The sequence below is a fragment of the Lipophrys pholis genome (assembly GCF_963383615.2).
Source record: "Lipophrys pholis genome assembly, chromosome: 2".
Classification (NCBI taxonomy): Eukaryota; Metazoa; Chordata; class Actinopteri; order Blenniiformes; family Blenniidae; genus Lipophrys; species Lipophrys pholis.
The window spans coordinates 10,744,490-10,769,024 of NC_137636.1; the positions used below are offsets into that span (position 1 = coordinate 10,744,490).

Genomic DNA, 24,535 nt, shown 5'->3' on the forward strand with positions numbered 1-24,535 from the left:
CAAGCCAAAACGTTTGTCTATACCACCTCTTGTAAACGAACTGGGATGGATTGACCTTGAGTTTTTCGACTGTGCTGTCAAATATTGGTTCACAGTGCTTTTGGTTTTTGTGGCTGTGTTTTGCACTAGATTGGAACGCCTGCGAGGAGAATCATCACATCCAGCCAGGCCGGAGCCTGATGACGCTCAATCTGACTGCTGCCCCCCCTGTTCTGATTGGATGCCCTGATCACTGTGAGGCAGCATATGCAAAAGTGCCCAAATGCAATGCTCCAACAAATGATGTGAGCAAACTTTCAGCCAGTCAAAACTTCATTTTATAAAAAATGGAGGCTCAAAACCCTTTGTTTCTTTTCCTGACTAGTGCAGGTTACATTGTGTGTTCTTTCCTTTGCTGTAGGTAATACAGGATGAGGTCATGAGTGGAGTGCTTTCTGACAACCCCAGGACAGCGAGAAGTAAAGGTAATAACAGGCAGTCTATAATAGCTGCAATATTGAAAAAGTTGTTATATCCAAGCAGTGTTTGAAAGAAAATGTTTGCCACATGTATTCTTGCAATTTGACAACTTATCCGTTCACTTTTTTCACATAGACTTTATTAGTATCACTCAGAAAAATGAAAAAAGGAGGGCTGAGTTTTTTGAAGAGAGAGGTAAAATACCTGCTTGACCTTGGCTGCTTATATGACAGTTTTGTTTGTCGCTGGCGCTTCGCTTAATTGAGTATTTATTCACCAATCTTCCATGCAGCTTCGTCCAACTTGGTGTCACAATGAGCTGGAGCAATAAACAGGCTGCTAATTCATCACAGTGAAAGAGACGATCTCACATTCACACCTACAGGCAGTATCTGATTCACCGATTGACCTCATGCACATCCACTTATAACATTCCCTTGAAATTAAAGATTATTATACAGCTTCTCTATTGAAATCCACTGATCTACACAAACAGTTCTACAGATTGAGAAAAGGCACAGCTCTTCATTGTGCAATGCTTGGTGCTGCTTTGCAACCAGTTAACAGTCACGATCATGTTCAGAGTAATCGGTTTATAGGCCAAACACAATACCATGTGTGCAATAGTTTTCCCGTTTACTCTCGTATTACTCGATCTTTATGTTAATAGGTTGTAATGTTTGATTAGTAGCTTTTCAATAATAGCTTTGTGGCACAGTGACTGATTGGTAAGACATTCTTTTGTGGCTGTTAATGAGCCTGATGTGTGTGTTACAATGGCTTCTCTCTTCAGGCTCTGCAGGATTCAGCTCATGGGTGTACTTGTGTGGTAAATGTTTGTACTGTGTACAGCTTTTGTTTATTTTGAGCAGCATGCTAGATGCTCGAGTTTGAAACCGCGCTGTTTGTTGTGGAGCATCTTGAGCAGGCAAACAAAGCAGATTTGTGTTTGTCATACAATGCATACATACTTGTTTTTGTTTGCTGGTGCGTGCTTGCAGTTTCTTGTGGAGTGTTTGCTGTGCAGCATCAGTAGGATGGGGATACATTGAGGGAACAGTTTTACAAACAGACTTGCTGAACCTGATCTATGGTCGGGCCCAGCTGGCTGGCAGTGATAATTTTTGATAGCTGTGACTAGGTGTTTAATCCAGTTAAATTGCAGCATTCCCTTTGTACAGCACGATTATATGCTTGGAATTTGTCTGCAGTGAATGTTGTAGATCCAAGGGCTCCTTGCAGGGCTGTTGCGGCTATAAGAAAACACTTCTTTAGTGGGTATTACATAAACTTGTCAGGGTCATTGGGATAAAGTATGAAGTGTTTTGTCTTTCAATTTTTATCTATCGTGATATGAGACAGACACTGGGGGAAAAAATGACGAAATGCAGTACATGATACAAAACTAGATCATCCACTCGGTGCATTTTAACAATACAGTTAACTCCCAGTCTTTTAATGTGTCCTCATTCTTTGTGGTGTATGAGTCATATTAATTAGCCACAGCTTAATCATTTCAGTAGTTATGATATTCTTTATTCCCTGACTGATTATTCTCTCCCACAGGAGGCTCAGAATCTGCAATATCTGATGTAAGTCACCATAACTCTCGATCAAAAGATGTGTTTCAAGGTGTCAACACAGAAGTTATGCGTGTGTTGAGTTTGTGTTCGTCACCATTATCCATTTTTGGGGTGACAATCCGTACATTTCCAGCTCCAGGTGCCTTCCCTCAGCCCCTCCTCATCCAGCTGGTCGTGGGACCGGGAGGAGGATCGCAGGCGGCAGGAGAAGTGGCAAGAAGAACAGGAGCGCCTCCTGCAGGTGAAGATGTTTTTCTGTCTCCTCCAACGCAAAACACCAGACCGAAATACTGGTGATTTTCAGTGCAACATACGAGTGTTTGCAAAATGCTTTTCTATTTATTTTCAGGAGCAATACCAGCGGGATCAGGAGAGGCTGGAGGCAGAGTGGCAGAAAGCCCAACAGGAAGCAATGGATGGCAGAAAGTCAGGGGTAATATGTTTTCTCTATTTTTAGAGTTAATAACTGTTTGGTCATGAATAATTCTCAGGTTTTTGTTATTTTTTCTGTCCAACTTTAACTTGTATATAAACAAATCCCACTTGATACTGAGAAAACCATGTTTAGTCAGGATGTTCAATCAACAGTTCCCTATTACAGATTTTTGCAATTGATAAATCCAGTTTTAATAATTTGACAGGAGTCCTCCTCTTTGTTAATGAAGGCATAAAACCTTTTCTTTCCATTAACTTGTTTACCATACTGTCTAGCAGAACACTTTGGAGATGATGGCTGACAACGGGAGACATGTCAGTTCCCAGTTCTGTATAAATGGACAATCAATGAAAACTAGAGAAAAGCAGAGCCCCTACGGAGAAGAACTGAACATGACCAGAGCAACATCCCCGAGTCATGTAAAAGGAGTGCAGAGTGACGGCGATACCAAGAATGGCTGGTAAGTATGTCCTTATTCGTCTGCTCTACATAAATCTGCAAGGTATTCAGTCGGATTTCAGAAATGTCCTAAACCACTTTCGCTCTTTGCTGCTGCTGTGAATCCTGTTGCTTTCACTGGGCCTTATTGCTTCTGACACTGCACCTCAGGGCTGACGCTTCCTGTGGTTTCACTCAGCTGTCCCCTGCACACAGGTCAGATCAGGCTCAGCCACTTCTTATTTACAAACTCTCGGTATGATTTCAGCCCACAGAACATTTCTCCTAATCATTTATAAGGAATAATGGTGATTGGTTTTCTCTAGCAGGCATTAAGTATAGATTTTTATTTCTTCTGTGGAAGAATAACTCACAAGGCTACAAGACACCTGAGAACCTAACTTGGATTGAAAAATAATGGTTTGTGCACCGTCTCTCTCTTGCAGGGCAAAGTCTCTTTCTACTTCAGTGTTGGCTGATGCCCACAAGCAGACACGAGGTTGGTGATCCTGTTTTTAACCTGTCAGTACTGAGAGGTGTATGACAAATAGATTAGTGGGCTAGCAATCAATCCAGGCCATTTCAATATTGAAAAGTGGGCACATAATCTGCTGCAAACCAGTTGATGTTTGAGATAAGAGACATCTCAAACACTCTGTGATGGACTCGCAGCCTGTCCAGAGTGTAACCTGCTTTCTCGCTGTGCTGTTATCTGCTCCAGCCCACTGCAACCCTGAGTTTGGTAAAGCTGTATAAACCGTGGGTGGATCTATCTCCAACACAACGTCATTGCCCATAGAAGAAAACATGCAGATTATGAGCAGTTAGGGTTAGGGTTCCTTAACTTTGCTACTCAATGATGAACAAATCTATAAATCTACTTTATTGCAGAGGGACTGACCTCTTGAGTGATTGGTTAAGACCATTGTTGCATTGTGGATCTACCAAGCTACACCAGTGTGTGTGACCTTGAGTCATTTTATGAAGATCCCAGAACGTCACTTTTCACTTCACTTTTGCGAGCAGACTGCCAGTGTTTGCAATGGCTCACATAGTTTAAACAGAGGATGCGTTTATCAGGCTGAATACATATTTGATTAATGGCCCAAAGCTTGTCATTACTAACACAATTCCCAACAGTGTTTCTTTTACATTCTGATTGTCACTTCAGCTCATAACGTGAGCAGACTGCAACACTAACCGCAAGTAAAAAGTTTGACACCATTAGAATGAGGGGAAATATTTCAGACTGGCCTCATCAGACACATCCATATGTTCATAATGATGTATTTATTTATTGGCAGGCAGAAAAGGACAGCTTCTCAATAACCAACATGAACTAAGATATATGTATATACTCATTCTGAATTTGCAGGTGTCGATCTTGTCATTCACATTTCACCTTGGCGAATATAATGATGGGCTTTTTCTTGCACCCAGCATACCTGCAGGGATCACTTTTTATTCTTATATCATTAAGTAAAATAGTTAGGACTCTGAGGAATCACATGTTAATTAGCGGCTCTGCCCCATCACTTGACTATAAAAGTTAAAGCTCTAGTTACCAAAGAAATTCGCTAACCGGCGTTGTTATACCCGTAGCTCAAAGAGTCTGAATATGTTCTACTTGCTTTGTAGTACACCTCCTCTGGAGACGTGCTGAGCTAACCCCAGGACTTCTAATTTTTCTAGGTGATCAAAGGAAAAGTAAAGGGCAGCAAATGTCTAGGGCCGAGCAAGATCGGCAGCAAATTTTGGAGGAGATGAAGAAAAGGACTCAGCTTTTGACAGACAACAGCTGGATACGCAAGCGCAGCAGCAGCTTTTACAAGGAGCCCGTCTATACTGGCGTTCCCATGAAGAGGTGGATTTCTCTCTCTCTCTCTACTTTTTGGACTTACTACACTTTAGCAAGCTATTTATCAGTTTTACTGTTATGCCTCCTTCTGCTGTTCTCTTTCCTGTGGCATCTTATCTTCAGGTATGAGTCTCTGGATAACCTGGATTCTCTGCGTCGCTCCCCAAGCTTGAACACTACCCTCAGCTACTCCCGCCCACACTCGGCGGCTGCTGGTTACTGTGCTCCAAGTAGGAACTCCTATTCCCGTTACAGCACTGGAACAATACCATCCCAGAGAAATACATCCATAGAGTCCTCTCACCATGGCAGGTACATAATTTGTGTGAATCTCAAACCTGGTCTGTCTTGTGCATGTGTTCTGTTGTTTATGCCATTGTGGAATATAGCCTCACAGTGTTATCGTGTGCTGCCCCATGATGGCCTATGGCAAGACGACTTACTGTGTGTGTGTGTGTGTCCTGGGTAGTGGGGCATCCATAGTTATATTATTGTAATACATGGCTGAGCTTTCTTCTTATTTATAGGTACACTTCATTCCATCTGCTGTAAACTTTACCAACCTCTGAATATTGCAAAAATGCCTTCTCTTATTTACAAAAGAGTTATTGTTGCTTAAGTTTCAAACAAAATGCAATTAAACACAAACTGAAATTGCCATATTTCATCTGCTCATTGGGGCAGATCTTTTAGTGACAAAAGAACAATGTGCTTTTGATTGATTTTGCAATGGGTCGAAACGTTTCAACATAAAACAAATGGAGTCGGCTGCATTCCTTTATACCACGGCAGTCTTTTTCGGCTGCCGTGTCTTTCAGGGATCACCACAGAAACTTGTTGCAATGTGCATGGTAAACTTGGGCTTTAGTGCCAGTTAATGCAGAAAAAGCATCCGGCTTAAAAACCAACCAAATCCCCCGCCAAACTGGAGTTCAACACTGAACACAGTGTGCCACCCGGGGGACAATTATAGCAGTGATGAATGCAGATGAAAAAATAACAGCTTGAGTTTCAGAGTCTGTGGGAATACTGTTTATGCACACTCACTATGATTAAAATCCTGCTGGATTAACATTAATTTGTTCAAATAGTGTTCTTGTACTTTGGCCGTGAAACCATATTGTGGCGTGAGCAATTATCTTAACGCTGCCTTGTCTTAATATTTGTTCTCCGGCATTAAATTGAGAGACTGTAACCATCGACAAATATTCTGCCCAGTATGCATGATTCGCATCACAGCAGTGAAACAGCATCTGTTTTCTGGTGGCTTTCGTAATCAGGCTTTTTTTGTTCGATTAAAGAATGTGATCGCGCCTTGCTTACAGTCGGTGGGATTAAAGAGTATCCGTGGTTTGTGTTTTTATAATATCATTTTCAGTTTGCAGGTGCTGTTCCAACACTTGGCTGACTTGTGCTTCTCTCATTGCTAGTCACTGTTTACTAGTTGGTAGAACTTCTAGGTTGACTACTTCACTAGTCTCATCTTTGTCATTCTCTACTTCACAGGATTGGTTACAATGTAGCAGCAAGCCCACGATCCTGCTTTTGCTTTTTAGCAGTTTATTGTTAAAAATGTCTCGGGCTGAGGACGCCTAGACATTGTTGGACTTGGTTCATTAGCATGTGTGTGTAAAACTGCGTCCATCGCCGCTCTCTATATTGGTTAGACAGAAATACCATACACGTAATACCTATATGTGGTATGTGTTTCTACGCAGAGGAAGGAACAAGGCTTGGCTTGTTCTCTGCTTTGGTGGCAGACTGTCGGGCAGAACAATTCAGACACAAAAGGCCCACGTTGCACGTCAGCTGATGTCTTTTTTTAAATTGTCTCTTTCTCACTTCCTCCTCGTGGTCTCAGTGCGGGGGCTGCCATCGACATCTCGGAGGAACACAGACGAGAGTCCAGGTTCGAATCAGAAACGGGAAGCCCTATTGTGAACCCCAGTGTTACCAACTCAAGTGTGAGTAGCAGTCTTTGTGAGACACTAACCTCACCTCTGTCGATGTAACTGTGTTTTTGGGGTTATCTGAGATTTTCTACTTAAATTGGGTATACTGGCGTTCCGATTTTATAAAACTTGATTTTCCCATCAGGTAAAATCAAAGTTATTGATGGCATCTTTATAAGATTGTTTTGGATTTTCAGTATTGTTTATAGTCTTCAATATCTTTTTATCCAATTTAAACTATCTCCGTTGTTTTACCTTTCAGCCTCTGATGCCCTCTGCATTTGACCAGCACGCTGTACTCGAGATTGAAGAGTAAATACAGTGACCGGCTATCATCAATACAATGGGGAGTAACTGTGGAATTATCATCCAGTTCACCACTTACTTCCTTGTTATTGCTGGAAATGAATACGTGATGAAATCTTGACAATTGGCAGATTGACAAGATTCTCAACACCTGTTTTTTAATCAGATGGATGGCACCAAATTTCTCATCATTTTTTCCTGCTAATTTATTTCTAAGAACACATAGATTTATTATATGGATTAAAGTAACTCTGAGTTGTTTGTTTAATGATTTCATTTTAATGTTAGTGTTGCACTCTTTAATCTCTTCCCATCAGTGCAGTGAAGATCTTTCTTTGAGAAGCTGTTGATTTAACTGGTACGGAAGCACATTTTAATAGAAACTAAAGCACTTTCTGTCCCTGTAAACTCACCAACTGCACTATTGCAGAATTCACTGGTATGTAATATGCATGTCTTGACCACAGGAAAAATGGCATCTTAATTAAAATGTTGGTTGTTTGTTTTTTTTGTAAATAAAGTTCACTGAATATTAATGTTTCATTTGCATTTCATTTGTGTGCCACATGGTGGCATCATTGGTCTCACGGTGGAACAAATCTCTGAATCCTACTGTTGGACATTGTTGGATTTTTGCCTGAATGATGGGAGGTCACTGTAGTTTCAGTGATTTTTAGAAAGGATTTTCTTATTCAAACGTGAGTCACACTGAATCCTATAATGAGATATTTCTTTTTAATTTTACTGTATGTAAAGAATTTAGTTTTCTGACTTTTCCCATCTACATGAAGTCAACAACCACAACTTATAGTTCACAAATGAGAACTACCAGCCTGGCAAAGGAAACTTCATTGACCAATTGAAATCCAATTTCTTGCTTCCGTTTGAAGAAGGCACAACATTTGATTATGAAAGGCCAGCCTGAATTGAGTCTGTCTAATGTACCAAGTTTTGAGCATTACAGTCCTGGAAATCAAGACTTGATAGATTATCTGCTTCACATTCTTCATCCTCCATTTGTTTAACCAATGTGTTACCGTGTAGAAGACTGGAGCAAACACTCAAGAACATCAACTCCTTCAAAAGAAAGCAAGAGGGGATAATATGCAACATTGGTTAAATGAAACACACCAACGCCGCTTTCAATGTTGCATACATTGCATTTTATGGATCTGGTTGAATTCATAATTGCTTGAATCATTCTAAATGTAAATATTCAAATCAGTTAAAAAAAAAATTCAGTTCACAAATAATTGTTTAGAATACCGTATTTTTATTTAGCAAAGTGGTTTAATGAAGTTATTAAAGAATCTTTGAAAATCTATACCGCTTCAATTCTCTATTAAAGTACATTTTCAATCTATCTCCACTTCTTTTGCACACTCAATTTCATGAAACCCTAGCGTTTCTGCTTTCTGAATCCCAAATTAAACTCCTCTTGAATGTGAGAAGGTGTTCTCGTATTTCATTTTACCCAACATACAGGAAACTGGTGACACAAGTTTAAAGTGACAAAAAGGGAAGAGAAAGTTGACCACCAGCAGATCTTTCAAAAGGGGAAGCACTCGGCTCTAAAATGGTGGTTATCGGGGTGTGGTGTCCAAATTGAGTCTGTGCTCTTGTTTTCACCCCGGCTTCAAACTCGGGTCTCGTGAAATATTAATTGTATGTGACCTTTATTTGAGTCACGAGCAGGCTACTTTGGATACATGCGATTATGTGTGTAAACGCAGCAGGAGTGCAGCTTTAAAAGCCACAGTTCATACATGAGGACATTGGGCACCGCTGCTGGCAGTTATCAGATATTTTTGACAAGCCACTTCTCAAATTGGATGAGGAAGGAAACTAGAAAGTAAACTGTAACAAAGGTGTTGTCTAGGTCATTGTGGCAGTGATTATGGAGATATTTACATGCAGAAGTAGAAACAGAATTCAGAGGCTTTTGTCACAATGGATAGAAATGTGTGTTTTTACAGTTTACTGTGACGTCAAGTTGAGTTCACTTCCCTTAAGGCACAAGTAGAGACATCATTCAAGTTCTGACATGCTTCATCTGTTCAGGATGACACTTGTGACTCCAGTTTGACCCAGTTAAATACCACAAATACAGTAGGTTGGAAACATCTCGGGGTTGAGCAGATTGGACGGGCCACATGCTTATGGTACATTAAAATGTAGCCTTAGAGTTGAAAGATTGAATACGTCGATTGTGTACAGTGTTCACAGAGCTGTTGTGTTTTACATTTCTCAGTACACAACCTCACCGAGTTCAATACTACAGCAGAAAACAACCAGGATCTGTGAGTTGCCGAATATGACTATTTAGTTTTGTCATTTAACAGAAATGATTGTGTCAAAGGAAAACTACATCTAAGAATGTTGCATGCGAATATTAGTATGATTTTATTTTATTTTTTTGAGGATCACGATGGAAATAAGTCTTGTCTATGACTTTTTTGTGTCATCCTCTGGTTTTATTTACACGTCATCAAAACGATTGATATATATTTGTATGTTTTAAAGCTATACGGCTGGCTCAAAAAAACTAAAAAATAGATGTCCTGAGCAACGGGCTGGAGTTGTTTTGAGGTTTGAAGACTTGATTTCAGGACAGATGAGTGGAAATTTGTGACCTTCAGCATCTTTTAAAGATTCTCAAGAATTTTTAATCGTTGATGTTCCCTTTGGGTATAGGAAAGCACTTGCTATGATGTTATTTTTACATGGGAGACAACCTTCAGCCACTCCCCCCCCATGGTTGCCATTGAGCAGATTGTTTTGAACTTACTTTAGACTTTTTTACTTTAGCCTTTTCCTGCCTCTTGCCCTGATCTACCCTATAGATAATTTTTTTTGTTAATTTTTGTAGATTTTGAAGAAAATATTCATCCCTCCGTGTTCTGACTTTTTCCCGCAGAAGAAAAGTTCATTTTGTGAGTCGGCATCTGCCTCATAACTATTGAGATGTTTTTTTCCCTGCAAAAATGTGGCAGACAGCTTGACGTTAGGATGCTGTCACAGTGACACGTCGGACAGCCCCTGTGTTTATGCAATCCCACGGGGAAAAAGGATGACATGAAGTAAAAGTTTGAAGCCGCAAATCTGACACTAACCCCCTCTGTCTACCTGTCAGTCATTTGTTGCGCAACATTAGACAGTCGATGTGGGTAACGCAGGAAGTATCCGTGGAGGAGAAGAAGACGGGTCTGTGCCTTGTGGTGAAACATCACGGCTGCAACATTATCCAGAGTCCAACCAGACACGTTCAGCTTAACAGATGGGCAGGTTCCTCCACTATGTTTGCACTACTCTGACATTTTCGCCCGTTATCCAAGCACAAGGTTGAAAAAGCTGAGAACATCAGACAAGGTAAATTGAATTTTAGCACTTTAAAGGCTCCCTTTACCTTTTATTCATAAAAGAAAAAAATATTTTATAATGTATTAATGGCCTAAAATATTTTTACCAGCTTTAATACATCACTAAAGTAAAAGAAAACCTAATTCTCTTGAAGGGTAGAAAGTTTTACTAATCGGGGAATGTGTCAACATTTGCAACATATTTAGCGATTAAAAAATTCATTTTGAAAAAATAAACAAGTTTAACCCTCAAATAAGTGGTTTGAAAGGTAAAAGGGCTGGTAGGAAAAGGAATTGACGTGACCTCAACAGACCTCAACAATGTTGCCTGCAGAACAACTGTGTTGAATTCATAGCCTTGCCCATCCTCACCAAATAAGACCTGTATACTTCTTTCTCTCAGCTGTTTTGTTGCTGCTTCTTCTCGGTCATTAGTTCATGAACCCAATCACATCCAAGTTGGGGTTTTTTTTTTTGGGGGGGGGGTTTCAAGCAACCTAACTCAACTTAACGGCATCAGTTATTAGACCTGCACATTGCCGACAGCTCAGCTAACGTGTCACAGAAAAACTACAATAAAACAAGATTTGAGATAAACTAACACCAGAGCTCCATATAAGTAGTTTCTTTTCATTTCTACCATCAATAATTCCATTACATTTATAAAGATGTAGGTATCAAAATTTACTTATTTTCAGCAACTTGGCACAAAATTGCAAATCACAATTATGATTTCAAAGACCTGATGAGTTTAGCCATGTGTACCATTTGTTTCATAAATGACTATTTTTGTGCATGTAGAATATTTGCAAAGCACATTGTGAGCTGCAGTTTGTGCTACCATTCTCTGGTAGCACAAAATGCTTGTAGATTTTCTAGCGATTCAACCAGTACCTATATTTCAGGGGCACAAAGTGGTTGACCGATTGCCTGACTGACTTGGAGAAAGATGAGTTTATGTACCTGCTTATATTTCTACTTGTTGAATGCTGTGGAAACATTAATGAAACCAGACTGTGGTTTAACATGTCAATGTGGTTTTCTTAGATAGTTGCAGGAAATGCTCGTTGAAATGTGGCACCAGAAACATCACAGTATTCTACAATTCATAAGAGCTTAGGTTTGGGTGACCTTACCAAAACTGTTTCTGACCCACTCCCACACGTTGCAGATGATAAGAGTGCTCGCTGATCGACTCTGAATCAGCTTCTTTCGCATCTTGCCCTTTCCATCAGCGCTGCGAGGGAGGGGGAGGAGGCCTGCACTCCTTGTGTAAGGAAGCCCAGTGCAGCAGGAGCAGCAGGGGAGGAGGATGCCCCCTCTCTCCCTCTCTGTTCCCTGCAGCTGATTGATGCTGGCAGCCTTTTACCTTTTAGTTTACCGGCGCAGTGCAAGGCTCAGCTTTGTCACTGGGAGCTGCACCTATCTCCGGTCTGCTGCTGGGCACCGAGAGCAGCTCAGCGGAGACTGGCGACATTTACACCCTCCCTCTGCCTGACAAAAACTCCACCGAGCAGACAGAGGGAGAGAAGATCTTAGTCAGAGACACTGGGGTAGAGTCCTTGAAGGAGGCGGATAACATGGCCACTGGAGGATCACAGATTTTAATCTCAGTCTGCAGCCCTACCTGACTTTTATCCTTCTTATGGCTGACAGCACGGCAAGCAGCTCTTAAGTGCAGCAAACACATTGGAAACAACTGTCAAAATGATGAATCCAGTAATGTCACAATACGCTCAACATTTACTGAGGTTTCTTTTATCTTAAGTCAATTGAGATTATGCTTATACAGGGGACTAAAAATGCATTTCTTGTGATTTACAACCCAAAGATGTCATGGCTTTTGTAGTAATGTGTTCTTTTCTAAAAAAAAATTTAATAAATAAATAAATAAATTTAAAAAGAGATTTAAAGGTAAATTTCCTACCTTAAGACCTGGACTTTGATGTGACTTTGTGCATCCATATATGGAGAACGTCAGACATCTTTGATGTCGCTTGTGTTACACAAAGCAGTCTCTTGAAGGTATTTTGTAGTGCTGTTATGTTTAGATATATGATCTGATTGTTTTATTTTATTTTTTTTCTGTTTTGGAGCTGTGCTCATAGTTACTAGGAGAAAAAGCCTGTCTGCAGGATAGTATCTTTCACTTCTGGGACTTTATAAGATGAAACAGACTTATGTCAAGCTTGCTGAGGGAGCAAAGTCCTGACTAGAATTCATTATTGCTTTCATTTCCTGCATCTTATCCTCTTCTGAGCGGTGATTGAATTCCATACTCGACTTGAAGACAAACATGTGCTGCCTGGCTAATCTATCACTACTCCGAACTGAAGAGGAAATCAGGTCAAAACCGAGCCAACATCCATTATGACAAATGAAGTGTCAGTGTGTAAAACTGAAATGAAGTTACTGAATTATAGATAGCAGAATTTTAATGCTATAGATTAGAGAGGCACAATTCTGGAGCATGGCTAAGTCGTCAAATGATGGATTGTGACTCAATGGAGTTTTAGCGGCTCCACCAGACCGCCGCCTCAGGGAGGGACTCGACAAAAAGGATGTTTGCGCTCCTGTGAATTCGCCGGTGTAGTTAAAAGAAACAGAAAAGTTAAATTTTTGCATCATATCCACAAATATAAAACTGCAAACAAAACACTTCCACTTTTTTTTTTTAAATCTGAAAAGTATTAAAGATTAAATACTGTTAGTAATTTGCTTGGTAATAAATAATATCACCAATTGTTGCTACAAGTATAAACTGAAACACCAACTGAGTGAAGATGATTATGAAACAAGTGCATCTGCAGAGTGTCATGTTCTGGTATCTTTTGTATACTTTACTCTGGCCATAAATGGTTGAAAGGGTCCACAGGGTTTTTTTTCAAACAGTGACATGTTTACTCCAATATCAAGATAATTCATGAGATTAAAAGCTATATGAGAGAAACAGGTAAGAATACTTTGCGTTGAGGGAACAGCTGTTTTTAAGGTCAACAACAAAAGCTCCGCTTTTAAATGATGATCATTTTAAAGACTTCAATGTAGTCGGTACCATGAAATGTCTCTGAATATGTGACTATATGAAAGTATTTTCAAAGTGGGCAGAGTTGAAGATGGACCTATTTTTGTGAAGAACAAAATCTGGTCATAAAATTTGCTGGGGTTTGCTTCTCATTCACATGTATAGACAGACGCATATCCATCCATCCAGCCACTTTATCCAGCTTAGGAGTTCTCACATGAAGAACATGCAAACCCTAACCAGAAAGACCAGAGTTGAACTTAAACCAAATACACACAAGGTAGGGCAAATTTATTTTTAGTGCACCGTTCAGACACAAGGCAATTTACAGTGCTTTGCAAAGAAATACATTCAATAAAATACTCGTGTAAATGTAAGTTCTGTCTTTATTGAACACGGTGATGATCTCATGACGGTACGCAATGCCATTTTGATGACAGGCATGAAGCAATTCAACTCAATCAAGCTTCAAAAAACATAAAGGGGTTTCAACAAGCTCATTGATCATTTTTGGTGTTTGCAGTAGTATCCCCCACATAGCTCGATTGCAGAGGATTACATGTGGTGAACTAACAAGAAGGGAAACGCCTGTTCCAATGATTCCTCTGAGCGGTCCTCCAAGCCTATATCGGGGTTTTTTTTGCCCATTTGGAGTCATTTTGACTGAGTTCTCTACAGGCAGAGGAACCAAAACACTAAATAGCTCCTTTGTCGACTTTATGTTCAACTGGAGGCTGGTGACCACATGTAATGGTTGACATCACTATATGACCTTCTTTGGTCTCATGGAAATTGAAAATGTGGTCAACATTGACAGATGCTTCCTGTAAAATACTGAAGAGCACGATAAGGCATTTACAAAGAGTCTTCTATCTGAGAAGTGGAAGCAGCTCTTTGCCATTTCTTAATCTTGTTTCTTTGATTGTCAGGAGAAAGATATCTGAAGCCCAATCAAACACATTTGGTCTCCCCAGCTGTGCTCAATGACTACATCAATAATTATAATTGTTTGTGTAGTCCTATAAGTTTAAGCACATTATAGTTTTATATTATTGTGTCCTAGACACAAATAACAGATTTTGAATCCAATTCATGGAGAAATTTAAAAGAAAAGGTGAAACATTTCACATACTTTCACGACTGGGTATACATTGCCTTTGCCCATTGTTGGATCGGCTTCGGTGATGTGCAACATGATGAAGCAGTATAGAAACTAGATGGAACGATTGGTTGAAATACGTTTCCTGACTGTAATTAATATATAACCGATGGTGAAATTGTGTTGAATGAAGCTTTAATAAAAGTTGTGTGTTTTTATGTCATCCTTGGAGCTGATGCCAGGAAAATACTGTTATTTCAAGGAGTGAGAATAATTCTTTCGAGTCATTGTGTTCAGTTACGCTAATATTCAGCTGGCATTCTATTCCCAACAAGCAAACCATTTCTTGGTATTTCTCAAAAACGCTTAAGAATTTTTGAAAACTTTGTAAGACCTGATGAAAAAATGTCCACATCTCCTCCGATGAGTGTGACTATTGTGTGCTGAATGCAATGTCTGTCTGTGTTTTCCCATATTTGTTTCTGCAGATCAAACTGCACCACTCTTCGTTTAACAGAGAAATCTTTTCTCAAATGCATTCATGTCTCATTCTGGTCCCTGAGAAATTTTGCACCATGCTGATATGCTGGCATAAAGTGGACACTCTGCTGAGCCAGCTTTGGACTGTTAAGAGAAATGGTTGCGTAATTAAAATTCAATGCCATTTTAGGAAGCATTCTGTGATATAAGGAAATGATTTAAAGGTCGCTGGCACTTTCGGACGGAGACTTTTTAGTCGTGATACTGATGGGATACTCCGGGGTTGTTGTTTCTTTTTTTTGTTGTCGTGAACTTTTTTATTTATTTTGTTGGCATTTCTCAGTCATAAAAAGACGAGGGACACATCATGCAAGTGCAGGATAGGAGTTGTTGCTTGATATTAATCTGAAGTATCTCAACCAACTTAATGTGAAGAAGTTAGGGGTACATGTGTAACACAACAATCTGCAATGTCATGATCAAAAGTGAAGCAGCGCTGTAAAAAGGACATTTCAGATCACTTGGGGATGAATGCAGACCGTTTGTACTTTTTCTTTTATCTCAGGGCAATCATATTTCATTTTCTGCTCTAACACCTGATATCAACAAAGGGAAAAGCAGCTTGGGTTAATTATTCATCTGTTGTTCCCTTTGTGGACAGTGTGATGTCTCTGTATCAGAGGCAAAATTAATAAAAGCAAAACAACAGTATCATCAGAGACGTGCAGGTCACAGTCAGCTAGAAGGAGAAACTGTGAGAGAGAGTGTGAAAGATTTAACACAGAGCGGCCGAGATGAAAAAGCCAGCATGTCTGTGTTATCTCCAACTCTCTGAATTGGCTAATTTGGCTTTCTTTATCTATCTGCCGCCCACGTTATCTATATTCATAACTATGAGTGTGTGTGTGTGTGTGTGTGTGTGTGTGTGTGTGTGTGTGTGTGTGTGTGTGTGTGTGTGTGTGTGTGTGTGTGTGTGTGTGTGTGTGTGTGTGTGTGTGTGTGTGTGTGTGTGTGTGTGTGTGTGTGTGTGTGTGTGTGTGTGTGTGTACGCACATGTTTAGCATTTGGGTATCTGTGTTGTTGGTGTTTTTTTAACAGAATACATAGCGGCATACATTAAGTGAAATGTGTTTTGGAGGTGTTTATCACCAAAGAGTCTACCACGCAAGCAAACAGAAACGGCTATTAGAAAATAAATCAGTCTTAAAGATACTTGCTATTGCCTGAAAATAAGCAATGCCTTTTGAAAAGCATTTATATCGAATGTTTGATATTGCTAAAAGACATTAATGTTAAGGTCTGAAAGTTTATCCTTTCGTATCACCAGTTATTTTTTCTCGCTTTCTTCTTGATAGATACAAAGTCAGCTTGTGTTTCATTTTGCTGACCTGCAGTCGTCGCTCAGTCGTTCACTACGTCCTGTTTCTGCAGCTCACATAAGAGGAAGACTCGTGGTCGGTCCTTCCTTTTTCCTGTCCAGATGGCAGCATCAGCTGACAGCAGATACGAAGTCTCTGGAGTTGACATGCCTATCTTTGAAGCTCTTATGAAGCTCCTTGGTAGCAGAAGTGTGTGTGGGTGGCTGGATGGCTGAAGAGGCAAGTGTGCATTTGTGTGTGTCTTCGCATGCTTGTTCATTTTTGTTTGTGATTATTTGCATATAGAAATTGTGAGAACACATCTCATAACATATTTCACACTGAGAGCTTCAGATGCTGCTGGATATCTGACAAATGATTCATTTTGCAGATCTTTTATTTATTTTTTTTTAAAGCTTGCTCTTGCAGATTTGCATTGTAGCACACTCGAACACAACCCACAAAAAGCCTTTTTTTTGTGTGTGTGTTAGACTGCACACTGGGATAGCATGGATTTGTGTCCCAGGATCTCACGAGAGAACAGACATTTGATTACTGTACTTGTCAGCCAAAGAGAAATCCCCCCCCCCCCTTTCTCTTTCCCATCCTGCCCAGGGGAGATAACAGGCCTCATCCGTTTCCCAACGCTGCTCTGCCAGGCCCTCAAACAAGTTCAGTTTTGGGCTACAATTTGTTTAATCTGGAATTACACTTTAAATCTAAGGTAAATGGAAAGTTTACCCGAGACTGTATTGATACAAAAAGAATCAATTGCAAAGTCATGGAATTGTTCAATAAAAATTGAATGAACTATACCACATTATCCATTTCAAGCCAAAGATATAGAGCATCAGTTTACTACATTTTACGGACATTGTTAGAAATAGTCAGCTGGAGTTAGTCAGCATCTTTTCGTTGTTGATTCTATCCACCAGGTCACATTGGCACAAGAACGCGCTTTGTGTTCCTGGAAAGTGAACACAACGGGAGGGTTAAACATGACAAAGCTTTGTAAGGATGAATAATTCTGTAATTTGGGGAAATTTGCATCATCGTCTGCTGTGATGATTACCAGGAACCACAAGCCTCACAGGGAGATTTCTGTGTATATATACTTTTCTTTTGTTTGTTTTAACGTCATCTCTCTCACTCCTCTATTCACTCAGTAATCTTTGGATTTATGATATATGAATGTCATTTTTGATGGCAAAACAACTATCAAACACAACGCAAATCAGGTCAAAGCTTTTAGATGGCAGTACATTTCACTGATGTAGTCCGCAACATTTGGAAATAACTCAAAGAGTGAGGTAATTCTGGCAGCAAGGTACCCTGCATAAATCTAAAAATAGAAAAAACATCAAGTTGACATTGAAACCTTCTGAAATGCTTTATTTCTACTTCTAAATTTACAGGAAAATAACAAAGATGCTCGTGACTGGAGAGAAAAAGCAACACATTTGTGATATTAACTGAACGTAAAATAAGAATATTTGCATTTAAACATTAACAAGTTTCCACTGTGAACTCAACGTGACAGATTTATTAGAAAATGATACATCACCTTTAATTGCAGTAACAATATTTAAAGAGAAAAAGTTTACAACAGTTCATAAATGGCAGGAAAGGATATCCCTAAAGTGTGCGCTTTAAAACAAGGTGGATCCAAACCAGATGGAATAAAAGTGGCATCAATCAAAGAATATCACAAAGCACAAAATTTAAGACTTTGGGAGCCGTAAGAAGAATAAAAGTGGACTTGGGGGTAAAGGCCAGACTGAGTTTTGGATTATGTACAAAGTAACTAATGTGATCATTAGTAGCCTCTGTAAAAGAACATGACAATACACGCACAACTCACTGGGATCAAAAGAAAGCAGTTCCAAACATTTGTGCCACCCTGGGGAACCACTTAAAAACTTAAAACAAAACAGCCTTTGTGAAAGCCACAAGGGTTAAATCGCCTAATGGGACACAAAAATAACCAGATCACAAAAAGTCATGTTTATCTTTGTGTTTCCCACAAACCAAAGAGAGCAAAGTGTCTCACAAAGCAGAGGAGAGCAGTAAATAACCCTGACCACAGCCTGATGGCAGAAACTATACGAGACGGAGTTGAAACTTTCCCAAAGATAATGAATGTGTTGAAGGTCTCCCCGGGCAGCCTGCAGCCGGTTCACCGGCAGAAGACATACTCGGTGTAGCTGGTCCACAGTTTGTCCTCCCCCGGGTCGCTGCTGCCGTACGAGCAGGTCCCGGTGGAGTTGCAGGCCACCATGTGGAAGCCAGCCTCGGACAGCCGGTCGAACGCCTGCTCCAGGAAGTTATACTTGAGGTAGTACCGGGACGTGTACTTGTCGGGCGGCCTGTCCGGGTCGCGGCTCTCGTTCAGGGTTTCCCCGAAAACCTCCTTGGCCAGAGAGATCTTGCTGCACACCGTGATCCTGGCGACCCTGCGGAACTTGGCGTCCGCCTGGATGTCCCTCCCGATGGTGTAGGAGCCTCTGTACCCGACCGTGATGAAGCCGGAGTCGGCCCCGGGGGAGCGCAGCGTCCGGTCCGAGGAGGAGGTGACCGGGCTGGTGAGCTCTGCCTCCTCCGGGTCTCCGCTGTCCTCCGCGTACGAGCTGTCCTTGCTGGCGGCTGCGAGGCGCCGCGACAGCTCCGGCAGCTGGAAGAAGTCCGCTTCTTTCTGCAGCCGCCTCCTCTCCTTGAAAAACTCGGGCAAGAAGAGCTCCGAGTCCCGCAGATAGTCCAGGATGTATCGGAAGAGAAAGCCGTCGCGGTCGAAGAAGAAGCGGCCCTTGCTGTCTTTGGGCAGGTCCTCCGGGGAGCTCTGGCCGAACTTCACCCAGAGGACAGAGTTGGGCACCGCGGTGAGAGTTTCCAGGCGGGTGACATACACCTGGCCACCCACGTTCAGCTCCACTATGTCAGGGAAAGTTGAAGTTTGTGCCATCGCTAAGTCTATCTTATAAATAAATTAAAAGGAAAAAAAAAAACCCCACTTCGACTGTGTCCCTGTAGGTGACCTAACAAGGGCGGAGAGTCGGGAGTGTGCTCAGTGTAAGGAAATGTTTATATTGGTTTGGCTGTGTGGGAGGAGGAGGAGAAGGAAAAAGGACGGCCAAAGCAGAGACATTAACTGTTCAGAGCTCTGACAACACCATGCTGCCTTCAAATGCTTCATGGAAGCCCCAACTTCATACTAATACAAAATTAAAAAAATTAAAAAAGGATCCATCAGGTGACATCTCATATCACATAAGTGGTGAAATCATCTGAAATAACTCGTCTCTTTATCATACAACTTAAAAAAAAATATAATTACATAAATTCACTTTTACCCTTTCTCTCCTCTTCGAATAAATTCCTCTGTCACAAATATTACCAAAAGTGGTTATAAAACAAATTCTTCATTTATGTAACTCATGTTGCAATACTACTGAGGCCTTCACAGATTTTTATGACGGTGGTAAAGATCTTTGATAATCTCAAAGCTTCTTATGATGTAAATGGATGGTGGATAGTTTTATTGTCTGCAGTAATGCCTTTATGACAGCCCATAGCTGCAACATGAAGGGGTCTTTCTACAGCACTGTACACATCCATAGAAATGGACACAGGTGGTAGAATATTGGTCGGGCCACTTGCTTCACAATGAAAAGTGGTCCAGTGTCTTTCTGTGCAGTTTGTATGTTCTTCATGGGCTAATTAAGGACTCATTTTAAGAGTCATCAGTCGGCCCACTAATTGATGCCTTGAGTGTGTGGTTGTCACTGTCTGTTGGGTCTGTCCATGTTGTACCCTGCCATCATTCATGGGGTGGCTTCCAGTACTCTGTGACCCTGAGGTGGATGGAAAAGCCATGGTGTGTGTCGGTAATATTACTTCACCCTCAACTGTGCAGCAAAAAAGATGTTATGATGAAGAACATTATGACAACCAAATAATCCATTATGTTTACATGAAACCATGTGATGTTAATAACTCATTATATAGACAAGAAGCGGGGAAATTATGAATAGTTATGGTACTTGGAATAAAGTTTCACCTCAGGATACATTAGTATTGCAGCCCTCCTGAGGGTTTCGATCATCTTATTTGAGGTCTTTAAGGACCATTGTTCACAAAAGTGACTCTAAAAAGTTCACTAAACTGTTGCAGCTTAATAAGAACTTGCAGAAATGCTATAATATGATTGCATGTTCATGCAGAGTTGCTAAAAGTGATGTTTCATAGCTGTTATTGTAAGACTGCATGTAGGGGTCTTGCCTTATTTGTCACATAAGTTCTTTAATTCTCTTTCCAGTGGAGGTTAAGCCTATCCTCAGGCTTTTCACAAATATAAAAACTATACTGTGGATACAAGAAGGTCATGCTGATGAAAATACCACCTTGGCTTGGAGTCGATCTATTTCAAAGATGAGGTGGCATATTTGTGCCTGGGGTCGCTGTGTGTGCTCACCCCTGAAAACTGGAATAACAGCCGAGTACCCATGCACTGAGAAAAAAGTAGTCCGATTGATCTATGATGCCTCAAAACACCTCCTAAAAAAAGAGGCAGCAATTTTCCTCAAACCCACACAAGTCTTTAGACAGAATTGATTTCAGCTTAACACGAAAGACCTCTTTGATCTAGTCCTGAAGCGCAATGTACTCTGCGTTCATATTTCAGTACACACACACACACACACACCTCCCGAGGACAACCACTGACATCATCGCACACAGTCTCAGCACATGCTGTAATGGGTCTGCTACCTCTGATGATGAATTTTGTTTAAGTTACGAAGCGCATCAAATTTTCATAAGAGGGACTGCCAAATTAAATCTGTCTGTACTGTGGAAATAAACATCATGACGTGTGTCAGAAATAACAGAGGTCTGAAGAGAGAGAGAGAGAAAGAGAGCGAGAGCGCATCTGTCTGCAGAATGGATCATAACATACATGAGAAAGTAGTGGAGGCTAATCATCAGGGTGGTGTTTCAGAGCAGATGTTGTTGATACAGCTGTGCAATAGGCTATATGGGGATATGGAATACATCTCCAGAGATTTTGCTGACTTGATATGCGAAACAGAAAGTGCTGCCTGAAGAAAAAGGAACAAAACATTTCCCAACAGTAAGAATTTTCATATTTTGGTTGACTTAATTCAAAGCATCATTATAATCTAAGCCAGGAGTGACCAATGTGGTCCTAGCTGGCTCCCACTGGCCCAAAAAGGACCTTGTAATTAGCCAGCAAGTTATATTCTAAAGATAGTGATCCATACACATAACATAACGTGATTTGAAACTCCAAAATATTCATGAAGTTTGTGAACCGTAGCTTTTCCTATGACTTGATATCCCTTAAGAACTTCTTAGTTTCAAAAGGGTTGATGACCCCGATTTACTGTCAATGTTGGAGTGATGAGGATTTAATGAGAATACACAGACTTTTGAACTGGCGGTCTTGTTATTGAAGGTATCTTTAAGTTAATGCATTTTCTAATGCAAAATACCAGTAAAATAAACTTTAAAAAAAAACCATACCTAGAAGCTCACTAAGTATCAACAGTGGAGCTTCAGATCAGATAATATTATTCTCTTAAAACGTCATCCCTCGAAGACTTGTTGCGCCGTTGACAATTGAAATTCTTATTTTTCCAACACAAACGCAAATGCATCATCCTTCCACTGAACTGCCCAAGACAACTTTCAATCTTTATGTCAGGGCGACATCTAGTGGTGATCAAATAGAAAAGCAGCAATATTTTTTCTCTGTCATTGTATTGTTAATAAAAAAATATCTGCATTACAAGAAATTGTCAATCCTGTTGATGTAGAGCTTGCGTGGTCTCCCCGCGTGTTTCTTCCGACAGTCCAATAACATGTTTGAAGCTTACATGCCGACTGGCATGACTGTAAGCATGAGTGGTTGTCTGTCTGCTCTCTGATGGACTGAGGACCTCTCCCGGGTGTAAGCTGGCATTTCTCAGTGAACTGTGAGTTCAATAAAAGTACAAAAGATGTATGGGTATACATTTATACCATGTTCAAGTTATTATATGATCCACAAAAAAAAGCAAAAAAAAATCATTTATACAGTTTTAGATTGCATTGGGTTACATCTTGACCCCTTGGTTGAATGTTTGAATCCCATTTGCAGCAGAGGGGGTATACAGCACAAAAATTAACCACGGAGAAACTAACTGTCAAACAAACTTGGATCTATAGATGTTTTAGAGTGACCAATTCGCCTCATATGCATATTACACAGAGAAAACCTATTGTAAGCAGAGAGAGAGGAGGAACCAGCCCTGAACCCTATGAACCCGCACTATGAGGTCAGAGTACTAACCATTACACCTCAACAAAAAGCGGAATCTTTAAATCTTTGTCATTCAGCTTTCATTTTAGCATTATTATTGTCCTTTCATGGGCCTTTTGGACTGGCCAACACAATGCATGAATGGAGGGGATGTTTGATGTGTTCATGCAAGGTTTGACAAACAGCTGTATCACAAACTGATCACAAGTGTTATTGTAGAAAAAAAGATAGAGTTTCTCATCATTCCCTCACCTTACCACACCAAGATTGCCAGCCTGACCACTCTTCCCCCTTTTGTCTGTCGTCGCTGTAAAAGGTTAGCTTCTTTTTCTCATCGTCTGGCAGGAGATAATTGGATGAAGAAAGTTGTAAAGTTTAGCTCCCAAACCATTTCCTGGATAATATGAAGGTTACCTGAAAATTGTGACAAGTCATTTATTATTCCTATGATGAAAATCCTCCCTGTTATCTCTCCCTTGGGTTTCAATTCAAATGGGTCTGTTTTGCTGATGGCTTTGTGTTACATACATAACACACATGCCTTTTAAAATGTTTTTGAATAATATGGTTTGTAATCCTCCTTACGATTATACGATTTTATATTGAAGACACTCTCCACTGTATAGATTTATTCATATAATCAAACCTACATTAACAACAATATTTACGTTCAGTGTCTCCATCTAGTGGTGAATGTATGGATGGATGTATGGATGGATGTATGGATGGATGGATGGATGGATGGATGGATGGATCACTCCAGCAAAAACAAAATGACACAATAACAATATTCTCATGAATCACATGCATGCTATCATTTCTAGTTATATTACCATAGAGCTACAAGAAACTTGTCAAAACTGAGGTGCGTAGAATATAGAAGTCAAGGGTGGCTGCGGTCATATTTTGAATAGCCGTTGCATGAACTGGGGCTTTTCCAGTATTGACACACCATGTGCGTCAGTATTGTTATGCATATGTGTGTCTGTGTGTGCAGTGTTGGGTTACTACCCCCCCTCTGAGGAATCATTTGTCCTGCTTGTGACATAAAGCAGTCTCCTGAAGTGACACCCAGCCAGACACTGTCACTCTGCAGCCTACTGGAGTGAGACCTCTGCAGCACCCACCCCATCATCCATGTGTTGTCTCTCCTCTCTTGCCCTCATTCAGCTCCTCGCCACTGAACCTCTCCCTGTTCAGAGACAAAAACAAACAGCTGAAATATTCTCCTTCTCTTTGCACACGAGGTCTCTTTCTCTCCCAAAATCACTTTGACTTTTGGCCATTTGATTCTTTTTTCTGTTTCTTCTGTCCTGAGCCAAAGTACAGATACTTCCAAAGAGTTCAACAAACACATTGGTGTACGGATAACTCATGTTTGGTGAAGTACCAATTTGTATCGTTGTAAATAACGTGAAACTCTATCTCTCAGGGAGTCTTTTCACTGTGATTATAAAAAGATCTACTTCATGTTTTGCCCACAGATTGTCAACATTCATCTCAGAATTCAGTCTGTTTTTAGTTCCACTCACACTACATAAGACTTGCAGCAAGTGACAGCCTGTTTACAATTCCCAAATATGTGGCACTGCTTATTTGAATTCAACTAAATGCGTAGTAGCTGTTGGTTTACAGTTGTACTGAGTAACTGCCTGTTTACAATTTCCAACTCTGTGGTGTTGTGCAAGTTTTATATTCAACCCACAGTTAGTGAGTCAATAAAACTCCTCCACTTGCTCAAGTTTTTGCTTATTAAGCAGGTTATACTTCACATGAATGATAACATGCCCTTCCATTTGCTAAAACTCATTTCAACCCCATTGGAGTGAATTTAAAATAGAATTTTAAAAATGCAATTAATCGTGA

General features: G+C 40.4%; 2 protein-coding genes across 7 annotated transcripts in view; one reads left to right on the forward strand and one right to left on the reverse strand.

Annotated features, from left to right (window-relative positions):
* Positions 1–7,572, forward strand: part of LOC308126291 (LIM domain only protein 7-like) — a 30,866-nt gene extending 23,294 nt beyond the window's left edge. For 2 of the 6 annotated variants that reach the window (XM_080490544.1, XM_080490545.1), the window contains exons 18-30: positions 130–284; positions 401–464; positions 595–654; positions 2,026–2,051; positions 2,176–2,283; positions 2,392–2,475; positions 2,757–2,938; positions 3,088–3,132; positions 3,363–3,415; positions 4,609–4,780; positions 4,898–5,086; positions 6,636–6,738; positions 6,989–7,572. In XM_080490544.1, coding sequence (XP_080346670.1) covers positions 130–284; positions 401–464; positions 595–654; positions 2,026–2,051; positions 2,176–2,283; positions 2,392–2,475; positions 2,757–2,938; positions 3,088–3,132; positions 3,363–3,415; positions 4,609–4,780; positions 4,898–5,086; positions 6,636–6,738; positions 6,989–7,042 — 1,295 coding nt within the window. In that variant the 3' untranslated portion in view covers positions 7,043–7,572. The remainder of the gene's footprint in view (positions 1–129; positions 285–400; positions 465–594; positions 655–2,025; positions 2,052–2,175; positions 2,284–2,391; positions 2,476–2,756; positions 2,939–3,087; positions 3,133–3,362; positions 3,416–4,608; positions 4,781–4,897; positions 5,087–6,635; positions 6,739–6,988) is intronic. The other 4 variants (XM_080490547.1, XM_080490548.1, XM_080490546.1 and 1 more) reach the window with 3 other exon arrangements.
* A 10,152-nt stretch (positions 7,573–17,724) lies between these two features.
* On the reverse strand, positions 17,725–19,410 carry LOC308126313 (BTB/POZ domain-containing protein KCTD12-like). Its single transcript, XM_080490605.1, has one exon. It carries the CDS (start codon positions 19,310–19,312, stop codon positions 18,530–18,532), a length of 783 nt encoding a protein of 260 aa, XP_080346731.1. The 5' UTR covers positions 19,313–19,410; the 3' UTR covers positions 17,725–18,529.
* Between the last annotated feature and the right edge of the window lie 5,125 nt (positions 19,411–24,535).